Source organism: Alexandromys fortis, unplaced genomic scaffold, assembly GCF_014885135.2.
Source record: "Alexandromys fortis isolate MF-2015 unplaced genomic scaffold, M_Fortis_MF-2015_v1.1 scaffold_38, whole genome shotgun sequence".
In the NCBI taxonomy this organism is placed as follows: Eukaryota; Metazoa; Chordata; class Mammalia; order Rodentia; family Cricetidae; genus Alexandromys; species Alexandromys fortis.
In genome coordinates, this window is record NW_026067916.1 from 3,580,001 (window position 1) to 3,593,963 (window position 13,963).

The 13,963-nt window shown below is 36.9% G+C and overlaps 1 protein-coding gene across 6 annotated transcripts in view; it reads left to right on the plus strand.

The window, feature by feature from the left end:
• Positions 1-13,963, plus strand: part of Akap9 (A-kinase anchoring protein 9) — a 119,190-nt gene that overhangs the window by 28,912 nt on the left and 76,315 nt on the right. For 5 of the 6 annotated variants that reach the window (XM_050139716.1, XM_050139718.1, XM_050139721.1 and 2 more), the window contains 5 exons: positions 4,980-5,193; positions 7,209-7,288; positions 8,569-8,701; positions 9,515-9,600; positions 11,956-12,059. In XM_050139716.1, the coding sequence (XP_049995673.1) occupies positions 4,980-5,193; positions 7,209-7,288; positions 8,569-8,701; positions 9,515-9,600; positions 11,956-12,059 (617 nt within the window). The remainder of the gene's footprint in view (positions 1-4,979; positions 5,194-7,208; positions 7,289-8,568; positions 8,702-9,514; positions 9,601-11,955; positions 12,060-13,963) is intronic. The other variant, XM_050139720.1, reaches the window with a different exon arrangement.

Consider the following 13,963-nt stretch of genomic DNA (forward strand, 5'->3'; position numbering starts at 1 on the left):
TCAAGATGATCACCCACAGATAGGCCACAGGCCAATCTGAGCTGAGAAATACTTCACTTGAGGCCTTCTCATCTCTTCTCCCTTGACTCTAGGTTGTTGTCAAGTTGACAAGTACTGGTGTCTAAGACAATGACTAATAATCATTATTAATAACTAGGTTTGTTAAATACTAATACTAGAAAAACCAGGAAAGTTCTTGTAGGTTATCTACAGTATAAAATGCTAATTAAGTTTTATGTGTTTTTATATTAGTGGAACATTTATTTGTTGACTCTATTCCAGATACACATGTAGTGGCAGACAAGAGATAAGAGCCCTAGTCTCAGGAAGCATGTATTCTAGTGGGGAGGGCGGGTGATAATGGGAAATGTATAAGATAGTTAGCAGTGGTGTTGGCCTGTGAAGAAAGGGTGTTAAGCGGGGAAAGCATGGTGATCAGGAAAGGTGTCTTGGAGGAGTTAGCCTTTGAACTGACCTCTGTATGACAGGGAAGGGCCTGCACTGGGGAAATTACAACCTTGTAAAGATGTAGGTGAGCCTGATGACTCCGATATAGGCCTGTGCGCTTGGCCTTGAAAGGAGACAGGAAGGGAAAGCAGACTTTGAAAAGGAAGAAATGTGTGAAGCTAGGATGTCATGCCAAGTAGGAAGCCATGGGAAGTTTTGTCTTTATTTCTGACTTCTAATCACATTCATGATCTTATATCAAATATAGAGATACTTCCTTATACAATGAATAGAATCAAGAAATCCAATTACTGATTAATAAACATATGGAATTGTTTTAGAAAGTATAATGTGTGATAGTTACCACAAAGGTATTAAATACTGTTTTAATTTTTTAAACAGGAGAGGACCTGATTCCCAACTTTAGCTGCCCTGATCTTGATACTATCGCTAACTAAAATTAAAATAAATATGGCCATTATAGACTTTCTTTTAAACTGAAAAGAAACACTTTTCAGGTATAATATCTGGTTTTTTTTTTTCCAGCTCCTAAAAAATATTTGTTTATTTGTTTGTTTTCAGTGCACTTGGCTAGTTTGGCTAGAATGAGAAAGAAAGACATTGTAGAAAGTCTCTGCAGTGTAGGCACGTGAGGTAGAAGGAGAAAGAAAGACATTGTAGAAAGTCTCTCCAGTGTCGGCACGTGAGGTAGCCAGGGGAGTGGCAGGAATGGATCATTTCTCACACTGAGAGAAGTGTGTTTGAATTTGAAGAGATACTGAAGCATAAGAACCACAGGCAGAACTGCTGGTCTGCCTTCCTTAATGCCCTGTGTGCCAAAACTGCAGTACCTGGAAGAAATCAATACAAAGCAGTGCAGGTTTTAAAAGGAAATAAAGTCCTTTTTTTCAGGAGTGAAGAGAGTGAAACAAAGGAAACTTAGCCAGAAGAGAAAGATGATCATTTACTGTCTGACATTTTCTAAAGTCCTAAGCATTCTAAAGACAAAATGATACATGATATTAATGGAGAGAAAGACAGTTAACTGTCATAATTCACAGGTATAATTTAATAAGAAACAAAGGGAAAGACTTAATGTCTAACAGCCTGAGTGTGGTGGCATATGCCATCCTCTCAGCGCTCAGGAGCACAGGGAGCAGATGGCGAATTCAAAGCCAGACTGAACAAGTAGCAAGACCTCTTCTTAACATAGAAACAGTGAACAGCCCTGCTGAACATGAATGAAGGACAATGGGATCTTAATAAATGAAAACTTTCATTTCTGAATGGGAAATGATTAATATGAAATATTAGTTTGCTGTATATATTTCTAATTTAGTTCATGGTGAAAATTTATTGAAATTTAAAATAAGTGGTTTACAGTTGATCTCTAAGGACTGATGTACAAGAGACCAGAATATTTTTAAGCACACTCCATGTTGCATGACATAGAAAGGACAATATTAGCCTTAAGTGCACCAATTGCTTTTAGTTAACATGTGTGCCCTGGTGAGCATACATGACATGTGAATAACCTCAGAAGCCAGAAGAGGACATTAACTTCCCTGAAAATGGAGTTACTGTTGGCTGTGAGGCTGTGAGGTAGGGACTGGGGAAATGAACTTGGGTTTCCTGGAAGACAGTCCATACTCTAAACGACTGAGTCATCCCTCTAGAACCTAAACGTGCCGATTTAATAAATACTGAAAATGAGGTAAGCTATTGAAAAAGATAAAATAGCATCCAAGTCTCCACATTTAAAGAAAGTAGCTAGAAAATATTAGCAAATTTAGAACAGAAATAAATGAATTTTGAATAAACAAAAGGGAAAGCTTTGAAGAACTTTGATCATTTGAAAAGATCAGTAGGTTGCAATTTTAGATCTCCGAGAATATCAAGGGAGAAACCACAAACAAAAGGAAGAATGAAATCAAAACCCAAGTACAGATACCGCAAGGATTTTAAAATAGGAAATGAGTACTATAAATAAACTCTACTGATGAAATAGAAATTGCTGAAACTAACTCAAATAGAAGTACAAAGTCTTAGTGAGCCAGTAACCGTTACAGGATCTGGAACTGTAACCAGGCTTCCTTCTCACCTCTCCAGCTAACACTGCTGCACCGTGACCATTGTACAAGTGGATTTCACAAATTCTCAGTGGCCGTTTAGGTACTAAATAGGATTTAAAAGGGAATCTGTGGAGCAAGGAAGGCAGACAGACAGAACTCCTGTTAGGCTGGTTTGTATTGAAATACAGACCAGGCAAGAATAGTTCATGAAAAGAATGTTACAGACTAATCACACTTAGAAATGAGGCTGGATGGATTCTTAATAAAATATTACCAGGCTAGCCAAAGAATGGAAGAATTGTTGAGCACCTTAAAATTGTGTTTATTTAATTTCCACATCCATTTTAAATTCTGTTAGGAAAGAATCTCTCATTTGTAGTTTTAAATTTAGAAAGGAACAAAAAACAGAAGAGAAGAGAAGAGTAGGAAAGCAAAGCAAACTATAGGAAGTCAGGGACAGAAGGGACGTTTGCTAAGGGTGGCAACGGTCTCTGTGGTGTTAGAAGCATTTCCAGGGAAAACAAGTTACCAGCTTTGCTCTCCAACCGTGTTTTTATAGTTCCCAGCTAGTCCATATAATATGACTAAGACGTGAGCAAGGTTATGACAAGTGAGACAAAGTGTTAATCATAGATAAGATGTTTGAAACTTATACAAGACACTAAAGACCTGGTATACCCTGCTATACATTACCCGGCTCTTGTTGGTTTTGTTTTGTTTTGTTTGTTTGTTTTTCGAGACAGGGTTTCTCTGTAGCTTTGGAGTCTGTCCTGGAACTAGCTCTTGTAGACCAGGCTGGCCCTCGAACTCACAGAGATCCGCCTGCCTCTGCCTCCACCGCCCACCGCTGCTCTGGTCTTTACATTCTTCAATGTAAAGGAATATCCCGATATCCCAAAGCTGAGGTTTTTTTTTTTTTTTTTTTTTTTTTTTGTGTACAAAGTATAGGGGAGGCTATTCTGGTGAGGTAATATTTGAGAAGAGACTTAAATCAGTTAGGCAAGATAGCAGGGAAAGCTCATAAAATTCAATAATTGCTTTATGACAACTGATTTTTACATTAAAGGTGAGAAGTTGGAGAATTAGGTCCTTCCTCTTTAGGAAAAATTAACTGTGTTAGCTAAAGACATACACGTAAGAAAGTTAAGAGAGAGGAAAACTTTAATTAGAAAGAACAAACTCAAAGGAAAGCATTAAGAAATTTATCATGTCTCTTATGAACAGTACCTAAAACAGGCTTAATTATTAGGATCAGGTATTTCCACATTATAAACAGTGGACTATAAACATGGTATAAATACATGAGGAAATATAAAGAATTTAATGAACCAAAAATATGAACAGATATGTGTCTTAGATAAGAAACCAAAAGGACAGCATAACAAGCCTTAACCTAACAAAGTCATGTGCGTGAAGTAGTGTTTATCCCTAGCACACCCACAAAGTAACTCTGCGGGTAACTGATATGGATACAAGGATGTGAGCATTCACATTTTTTTATTATAATTAAAATTAGTTCAATTATATTTGTAAAAAAATCAGTTGGCAAGATGTACTAAAGTTACGCCTGTGTATTATCTATGTGTATTATACGTTCCTGCGTGGATGAGTGGGGACACTGGACAGCAGCAGCGATTGGAAACAGGCTTGAACTAGTATTTGGTAGACTTCCTGAATCAAAGGTCAGAGGACAGATACCATAAACTTGTGTCAGCAAGCATTCCAGATGATTCTGACACATGCCGGGCAGCTCTCCATTGAAACATTTCCTCATTTGTCTTAGGTGGATTTATGTAATAATTTACTGCCTTTTGATTGAAAATACCCGACGCTTACCAGTGATCCAGAAAGGAAAATGGACCAGTTGTGGTTCATTTATACTACACTACAATTAAATTAACCTGTCATCTATATGGATTGATATCAGAAGAATATTGATATGGAATGCAAAGAAATTTGCAACATAAATGCCACTTATATAAATCCATAACAAATACTCAGTATAATATGCTATTTGCATGTACACTGGGAAATGAGAGTAGACACATTCCAAATTTTTGGTAACAGTTACTTGTGGTCAAACATGAATTAAATTTTGTCTCTAATGTTTTCTTTCTAAATCTAAAGAGATATAAAGAAAACAGAATAAACAGAAATAAATTACTATTAATTTGAGTTTTGAGTACATTGGTGTTTATTATCATTTTAGCATGTAAATATTATTTAAAAATAAAAATCTTGTTAGTTATAGTAAGTATCCCAATTCATTATTACATTGCGATAATGTGAGAGACACAAATAGGCCAGTGCATCTGGAGGATGGCTGAAGCAGACCAGTTTCTTCATAAGGAAATGTAAACCTCTGAAGAGTTTTCTCCTTTGAAGTTCAGTGCATGTGAAGAAATAGAAGTTAAACTGTAATTTTAACTTTTCCTAATATTTATATCTGTTCACTTTAAGGATGATTTAAGGCTGCAGATGGAAGCCCAGCGGATTTGCCTTTCCCTTGTTTATTCAGCTCATGCAGATCAGGTGCGTGAATATATGGAGAAGCAAAGAGACGAAGCTCTTTGTAGCCTCAGAGACGAGCTTGTTTCTGCTCAAGAGAAAAAGATGGACGAGCTTCAAAAAATGCACCAGTGCCAGCTGCAGGCTCTTCAGACACAAGAAACAGGTAAACAGCTTCTGACCATGTCCATGACACAAGTAAGCAGTCTGTAACTGTGTCCTTTCCATCCCATTCCCGGACTTCCTAGCATTGAGGTACCCAAGAAAGCAAAAATCACTGCATCGTTTTCCCATGGAAGTGCCTGGAATGTCAAGTGACAAGACTGACAACTTGTAAACCCTGCTTTACATACATGCTGGGTCAGCACTATAGAAACATTAGCACATCTGTCTAGGGCATATTCTAATGATTGGCGGCATTGTAATTTGAAGTATACCAGACTAAATCCAGTTGATCTGGGATGAATGCAGAGTGGGAGACAGAGGCAAGAAGTTTAGTGTTTCCTGTGAAACACTAAGGCAGGAGCAATTGGGTCAAAGTTTGGGGATCCATTTTGAAGAGCTGAAAGTTCAAAGCTGCATAAGAAAATAGTGGGAGATACGCTGCAGAGTGGGAAGTGCCTGGTGAGAACCCTCTGCTGCGGAGTGGGAAGTGCCTGGTGAGAACCCTCTGCTTCGGAGTGGGAAGTGCCTGGTTAGAACCCTCTGCTGTGGAGTGGGAAGTGCCTGGTGAGAACCCTGTGCTGCAGAGTTGGTAGTGCCTGGTTAGAATCCTATGTCTTGAGTAAAGCATGCTTCAGCTTCCTCCTACTGATCAGATAGACCTACGGCAGGACTGTTTAATAGAGGAAGCAACGGTAATATTTTTATTTAAGATGACACCAGTGTGATTAACTGGGAAAATGAAATAATTGATGGAAAGATGAGTTAAACAACCTTAGCTATAGTCCCAATAATGTTGAGCTAAATATCCTTGAGAGTGGACAGGAAATGTGAGTGGAGTTTAACAGTGAAAACTCCATGCCATTATGGCAGTCTATAGCAGCGGTAAGGGTGAGAGGGCTGAGGTTGACCTTCAAGTTTCTTACCTACGTACCCGCATTAAGGTGATTTCACTTAAAAAGGGGAGCAGACCATAGACAAATAAGGAAGTCAGTTTAGAACATATAAGTTAAGTATGTGTGCTAACTAGGAAAAGAAATAGTACTAATGAGTTGAAAGGGGAAGTCCAAAACCCAGGGTAGACTTTTAGGCTGGAAATAATAAAATCACCACGGAAGACCAGAGGCCCCCACCCCAAGCCAAGAACGGAGTGACTTCTGGAGATGGAGGGTGAGCAGGAAACCTTGATGGCACTGTGGAAAGTACATTGTAGAAGTCACAGTGGAAGATGGAACCTGTTCTGGGGTAGCTGCAGTTAAGGGCCTCCTGTCATGTGGCTGCCTTTGGCTCCCATATTTACCATAGGGAATGAGATTCTTCTTAAGGGTCTAGCTGAATTGCTCTGTTGAAAAAAGTAAGATTTCAACAGTCATTTAAAGAATGATGGCAGGTTTTTATTTCAAGAGTTCTTTGGTTTGTTTGTTTGTTTGTTTGTTTTTAATTCATTAAGATTTTACTTGTATTTGTACACCTTGTTTGTATTGATATACTTTCTTCAGAAAACCTACCCAGAGTTTTCTGTTGACGCTTGGTTGTTCTCTTAGGAGGTGATAAAACAGTTCAGTGAGTAGTTAAGTGTTTCTGAAGAGAAGAGAATGGTAAACATTTTTAAAATTTTTATTTTAAAAATTAACTTAATTTTGTTGCTCTAGGGCTGAAACCCAGGGCCTGCACATGCTGGTCAAAGTACCCAACCACTGAACTGTGTCCCGGTGCAAAAAACTAAAGAGTCAATTGTGGAAGTTTTATTTGGGTTTTGCAATGATGTACTTAATGGATAAGTATGTAGATGTATTTCTTGCGTCACGGTATAGGTCACTGCTCTATACCCTTTTATAGAATAGAAATTGCAAATCTTAGAAATTTATTGAGGCAGTTAAATTACATAATGGAAAATAAATTTGGAAGAAATTATAATGTGTCTTATTTTGGGGAAGCTTCTAGTTGAAACGGTTAAATAGGACAGGATTGCTTCCACATGTACAGTGAATGGCTCACACGTGGCATGTTTCCTGCTAGGCGGTCATAAAGAGCCTTTGCCTGTGCTCATTGGACGACTTGAGAAGGCAGTGTCTGAGGAGTGCTGTTCTATTTCAGAGGTAAAATGGTCCTTTAAAAGGGGTTTTAGCTGGGCAGTGGTGGCGCAGGCCTTTAATCCCAGCACTTGAGAGGCAGAGACATGCGGATCTCTTTGAGGTTCGAGACCAGCTTAGTCTACAAGACCTAGTTCCAGGACAGGCTCCAAAGCAACAGAAAAACCTTGTCTCATAAAACCAGAAAAGACCAAGAAAAAAAAAAAAAGAATGGGGAAGGAGGGTTTGGACAAGAACTGTCAAAGTCTAAATTGCTCCTGATTTAATAAGCAGAATCTTCCACCCATGTTTTCCTGAATCTTATATATAGAACTTTATTCCTGAGTACTAAATTTTAAATGAACATGGCTTTTTACCGATAGCCAATTTGGATGTGATCAGTGACTCAGAGCTTGCCTGTTCCATTTTAAGATCTTGGATTCAATCTCTGTCAGCACAGAAAAATAGCAAAGAAATTTATATACCTCTAGCCTAGCAGATAGCATAAGCACTGCTCTTCTCAGAGAGGCACCAGTTAACCTTTCTGGGACCCAGTTGGTTCATGAAGGGTGCCACGGGGTCAGTGCTACCATGGGACTGGGCTGGAAATATGCTCAGCTGCTGGCAGTGTGGTTTAACTTTTAAAATTGCAAGAAATAGCAGCAATAAACTACTTAGGTTTTTAAATCATTGGTGCTTATTTCCAACTGTGTGGAGGACAAAGGGAAAACTAACTGGGATGGCGTATCAAGTTACAGAACATGAAATCGTATTTTCAATTCTAGTGGATTCAGTTGTTCTGGAGAACTTTGTGCTGGGTATTTTTAACTTTGTGTATGTGCAGACCAAGCACACACTTGCATATCATAGAAAGAACACTAGCACAATCTCTTCCTTGATATATACTCATTTTGCTGGGTTTGGCAGACCTCTGTCATTTTGAACCTCTCACTTTGTGAAGGTTGTTCAAGGATACTTGACATAGTATGAGATATTTTCAAGGTAGACAGTAGGAACCATGGTAGGGAGTGGACACTTACACTTCATGATATATTCCAGTGTTAAAAGGAAACCGAAAAAAAGCACATTATTTTGTGTAATTAAGATTATCGGTCTCTTCCTGATAAAAGAATAATTTCATGTCAAAGAGAAACGTGGTTTTTCTGCAGATTGATTTCACATGTGGAGGAAGAGGGAATTAAGATTCCATTCACACTATTTTGACCTTTCACCTTTAGGTTGATAATGTTTTATAATATTTAGAAGAAATCAAAGTTTTAATTTAAAATATTCAATTTTCTTAACAGAGTCTGAACAGTTTTCTTGATGAACACTATACTCCTTTAAAATGTGAAATGAATATAGAAGAGAAAGAGAATTCTAATGTTTACAATCAAAATCGAAATCTAAAATTACAAGAGTATAGATACCAAGTTCAAGGTAAAAAGCTTACCATACTATTAAACAATATTTAATTTGCTCAGGTAAATTGCTTATAAACATAGCTTTAATCCTAAATTAATTATAGATGTGTTTTCTATCTTAGTGTCTTGTCTTTAGGCATTAAGTTTATATTTATTATATACTTTTAGGCTTTGTAGTGTAACAGTTGTACTCTGGATGATTTTAACATTCCACTTTTTTTCTTTCTTTCTCCTCTATTTCTCCATTCCCACCTATTTCAGTATGCTAATTCTGTCTGTTAATGATTCTAACTGTGGATGCTTTTAAATCTTTAAAAAATTACTGAGTTTACTAGGTTTAAATTTATGTTTTATAACTTTAAAAATGAATAACAAAACAGTTGAGAAGTGAGATAGATTAAGAACTATCCTTTGCCAGGTGTCATGGTGCAAATCTTGTTCTCAATACTCAAGCTCAAGAGACAGAGGCAGGTGGATCTCTGGGATTCCAGACCAACCAGGGCTAAAGAAAGAAAGAGAACTTTCTTCATATTACATCTTGAATTTCTTGGTGCTCCTTTACAGATGTATGTTCCCAGTATATTTGTATAGGTAATAAGCAACCCACTAATAAGTAGCTACAGAAACTAATGTATCTTGGGATGAAGTTTTCAAGTGAATGTTATACCACTTATTTCACAGTAATGATTTTTAAAATTTTTTTATTGCTTGATACATGGGTTTTATTGCTACCAGACTTTTTTCCACTAAACTTGTAAGTAGGTAAACCATACTTTTTTAAAAAGACAAACTTGTATTGTGAACTAAAAGTATAATTGTTTTTCCCCAGATTTTCAAGGTCACGTGCAAACCCTTCTCAGTAAATTATCAGATGAATACAGCAAGCTCGTGGTACTGCAGACGCGGTTAAGCAAGGTCTGTAGGATAGAACATAAGGAGTTTGCATTTGTTTTATTGCCCACTGTTCTGTCAGTCAAGAAGGTCTAAAATAAGTGGACATGGGAAAGGATACTAGAAATACTAACCATTTATATGTTTGTGTTAGAGCATTTATATCAGGGAGCCGAAGAAATTTCCAGAAATTGAATGCTATGTAACTCTCTGAGATGGTTTTTTAAGTCATAATGAAATATATATGAATGTTAAATGTTAAAGGAAATGAAACAATTGTATTTCATTTTTTAAATGTTTTTCCTTTTATTGTTTACCGGAGTTTGAACCAGGACACATTATAGGACAGCAGTCCACATTGTCAACCTGTTACATGTAATATTTTTTTAAGGCAATGGGTCTGTTTTTATATTTTAAAGAAGATAATTACTTTGTTTTGCACATAACTAATATTATCACACATCATCCATATGTATCAGTTTTCTGTTTTAGTTATTTTATAATGCGTTCTTAAAAATCAGATGATATATACAACATAATATAACTTAATAGGCATATCACAAAAATACAGCAAATATTGTTAGTGATTAATGTTCTTATTTTTAAGTTGTAGGAAAAAATGGCAAAAGAGACTATTTGAGATAGTTTTTGTCATTCAGTTCTGCTAAAATGCTGGGATAAATTTTCAAGATTTTTAGTTGTATATAGGGCTAGGATCCATCACAGCAAAAGGACACATGGCCAAGTTTGGTTTGGAAGGGCTTGAAAGGATGCACGGCCAAAGACCCGAGGAAAGGAGGTGCACGTGTCCTCTATCAATAGAATCACTTGATACACTGTAATTCTTCAGTGTGAGTGTAATAACATGTTCAAATTGTATACCAACAGCGCTCACCTGAGCCTAGGAGTCCAAAGTTTTCTCTCAAGTGGTAGATAATCAACCAAAAGTTTTTACACTGACAAGACCATAAAACTTCTCTGTGTAGCAGTGGTAACTCACAGTTACCATTCAGGCAGGTCTGTAGTAGCACAGAAGGCTCTTTGATAGGTGTTTTCATTACTACCAAGAGAAAAGCTTATCAGCCGGTCTTTCTCAAAACTGCTTTCCAAACTCTTCTTTCCACATTGGGTAATGAATGGTTTAACCCAGAAAGTTAGCTGTAACTGCAGAAACATCCCAAGTCCCTCGGTATGAGGTCAGGACTGCAGAGCATCATTGTCCCAGCCAGATGAACCCAAACTCTCACTCCTGGGCTTTGTTGCAACGCTATTCCTTTTTCCCAGTGGTACCCATCCTTCACCATTCTTTTTGATGTGTACCTGTTTCTTGTTAGAGTTGGTTTAAGTGTTCCCTTCTTTTGTCATCTTCTCCTGCCTTCCTAGGCATAGACATCTTTCCCTCTGTTCCTCTGAACTTCCCTTAGCCTAGATGCCTGGTTACCCTTTTTTCTTTCATGTTTTAATGTTCTCTGTTAAGCATCTATTTGTATTACATGACTTTTTATTTTATTATACTTGTTTACTAATCTACCTCTGCCACAAAATTCCAAACTTTGAAATCAGAGAGTCCTGTGTTCAGTTTTTCCTGTCAGCACAGCATTTGAATTGCACATGGTAAAGGCTCAGTCAATGTTTGTGAATGAATTGAGTAAAGATAGTAAAATATTAGTCTGTAAAGTTATGATACTATCTGATGTTTTTTTATTTTTCTCGCTAGGAAGTACTAGGTAAGAGTTCCCTTTTAGACATACTCAGGGTGCTGGAGCATGTGGCGGTAAAGAACTGCTGTGCAAGAAGAGGACCTGAGCTTAGTTCCTCCCAGCCCTATAAGAGGCGGCATGTCCTGTAATGCCAGTTTGGGGGAGGTAGACACAGCTTCCCAACCAGTCTAGCCTAAATGACAAGTTCCAAATATGTTGAGAAACTGTCTAAAAAACTGAGAGACTGAAAGAGGAAAACATCTGCTAGTGACCTCTGACTTCCATGCCGATGCACCCCCATATAACATGTATATGCACGTACATGCACGCAGTCACACACATAGATGTACAAGAAAGGAAATAAGAAATATATTCAGGAGGTAGGCATGTAGTAGAGGACGCCTAATAGAATAGTGACCAATTGAAATAGCCTTTGGAGCATAGTTTGTATCCTGTTACTCACTGGTTTTCATAGCATCCTATATTCATCTTGTCTGGCTTTATTTAATAATGAGCTAAAAACAAAACAACAAAAAACTCAGGTACCCTGTGGGTCTAACATCATGCCCAAATGTTTCTGTTTCATTTTGTACAAGTATAGAAGTAGGACTTGCTGTTTCTAGGATGACAGGTTGTCTCTTTTTCTTGTCTTCTCTGCCTTTACACCAACTTACACAAGGATGAAAATGACACACAAAACATTGATGAACGTACATCAGAAGAAACAATATTGATGAGAAAACCTGAAGATGCGACAACTGATGTAAACCTCTGCAATGAAAGGTATAGCGTGTGCACTTGATCAGAACAGGGTCAAATGCCGCTGTCTGTTCAGTAAACACATTTTGTCTTGTATTTGTCTTAAATTTGTATTTTGTATTTTGTCTTAAAAGTTGTACTGTGTATGAAATTTGTCCGTATACTATAGGAAGGGTTGATAATTTTTATCATTAATTAGACTAATTTTTAAAAATCTTTTGCTTGCACTCCAATTTTTATTAGATGTTGATCTTGATTCCATCTGGGTGTTATTTGAATATTGAACTTGTCTTGGTTAACTTTATTTTTCATAATGCTATTTTCTATACTAAAAATCATTTCTAGTTGTGAGTCTTATGTCTTGTGTTTGTGGGGGGCATAGGAACTGAGAGCAGACATTGTTGCTGGGGAAGGTGAAGGAGGGGCAAAAGAACACATTGTGATTTGAAAGCAGAAAGGAAATTTGGAGGAGAAGGGGCCTCAGGGAAGGTGAGGCCATTGGGCAATCAGTGAGGTGACTCTGCTACAATTCAAATGCTAGGAGGTGCCTAATGATACTGAATGCCTTTAATATACCTTTAAATGGATGTTTTAAAATGAATGAGATGTAATAAAGTGGCTTTTGTAAGGTTTTTCATTGTAACTGAAATGGCATCACTCATAAACTATTCTTGAGTAATGTGTAAGAGATAGTAGTGACTGGGGTTATAAACAGTTGGAATTTAAGCCCATGTCGCTATAACATTTTCATTGCACATTTCTGTAATATTGCCTATGAGAATACCAGGAAAACATAATAAAGGATGACTATTGGTACATATGATAGACAAGTTATTAGAAACATCTAGAAAAATACTGTGATTCTGTGTTCAGTAGAGAATGTGGAACTTGACTACATTTATATAAAGGGTGAGATCACATAGGAAGTGACCAGTGAACACATCAGGTCTAGAGGGCATTAGTGAATTCAGTGTTACCAAACTGGAGTTTTCTGACTTGGGATAAATACCAATAAAGGTTACACACAGAATGAAGTCATTGCCAATGAAGTGTCAGGATTTTAGGTATTACACTTAACAGCTATGAGATTTTTTTTATCATAAAGAAAGATGGAAGCTTCAACTGTAATATTGGGTATTGTAACATTGTTTATATTTCTGAACAGTTGGAAAGGGCGAAATGCCACTGGAAGTTAACTTATAAAGCTCAACAGTGACATCATTTGTATATGGTCAGTTTTAGACAGAAAAACTATGAGAGAAAATAGGAGAAAGAAAAGTAGAACAGGGAAAAAAAGAAATTGGAAAAGAAAAATAAGAGAATGGAACAAAGAAGGCAGTATGGTCACGAATGAATGGGGAGTGAGTTTTATTGCTAAAAATGAAAATTATGATTTTCTCCGTTTACCTTCTCCTGTGTTCCTAAATGTTCATGTTGCTTTATTTTTATTATGTACACTAAGCACTTTAGAAAAATATGGTAAATTAATGAATGCTTGTAGAACAATGTAAAAACAAGACATATACTGAAGAATACACAAGATAGATTAAAAACAACAAATTGAAAATAGCTATGTTAAGTAGGAACGTTCTGTTCCTGCCACTGTACCTCAGTCCCACTGTAAGTGATCATTCTGACTGTTGGTGCGTGCTTCCTAGCAGGCTTGTGTGTGTTAAATATGTTTTCATAAAATTGGGATTTTATTTTTTTACTAGATAAAGCATCTTCAATAAATATGTAAAACTAATGCCTGTAGACATACCTTAATATACACTATCAAACTGTGTACAGTTTATTTGTTGATCTACAAAACTACTCTTTTAGTTACGTTGCTTTAAGTATAAAAGTTAGACATAAATGAGGCTTAAGTTACAGTATCTGTAACTTGGCATATCACTTTTTGTTTCCCCCTTTCCCAGTATATATAT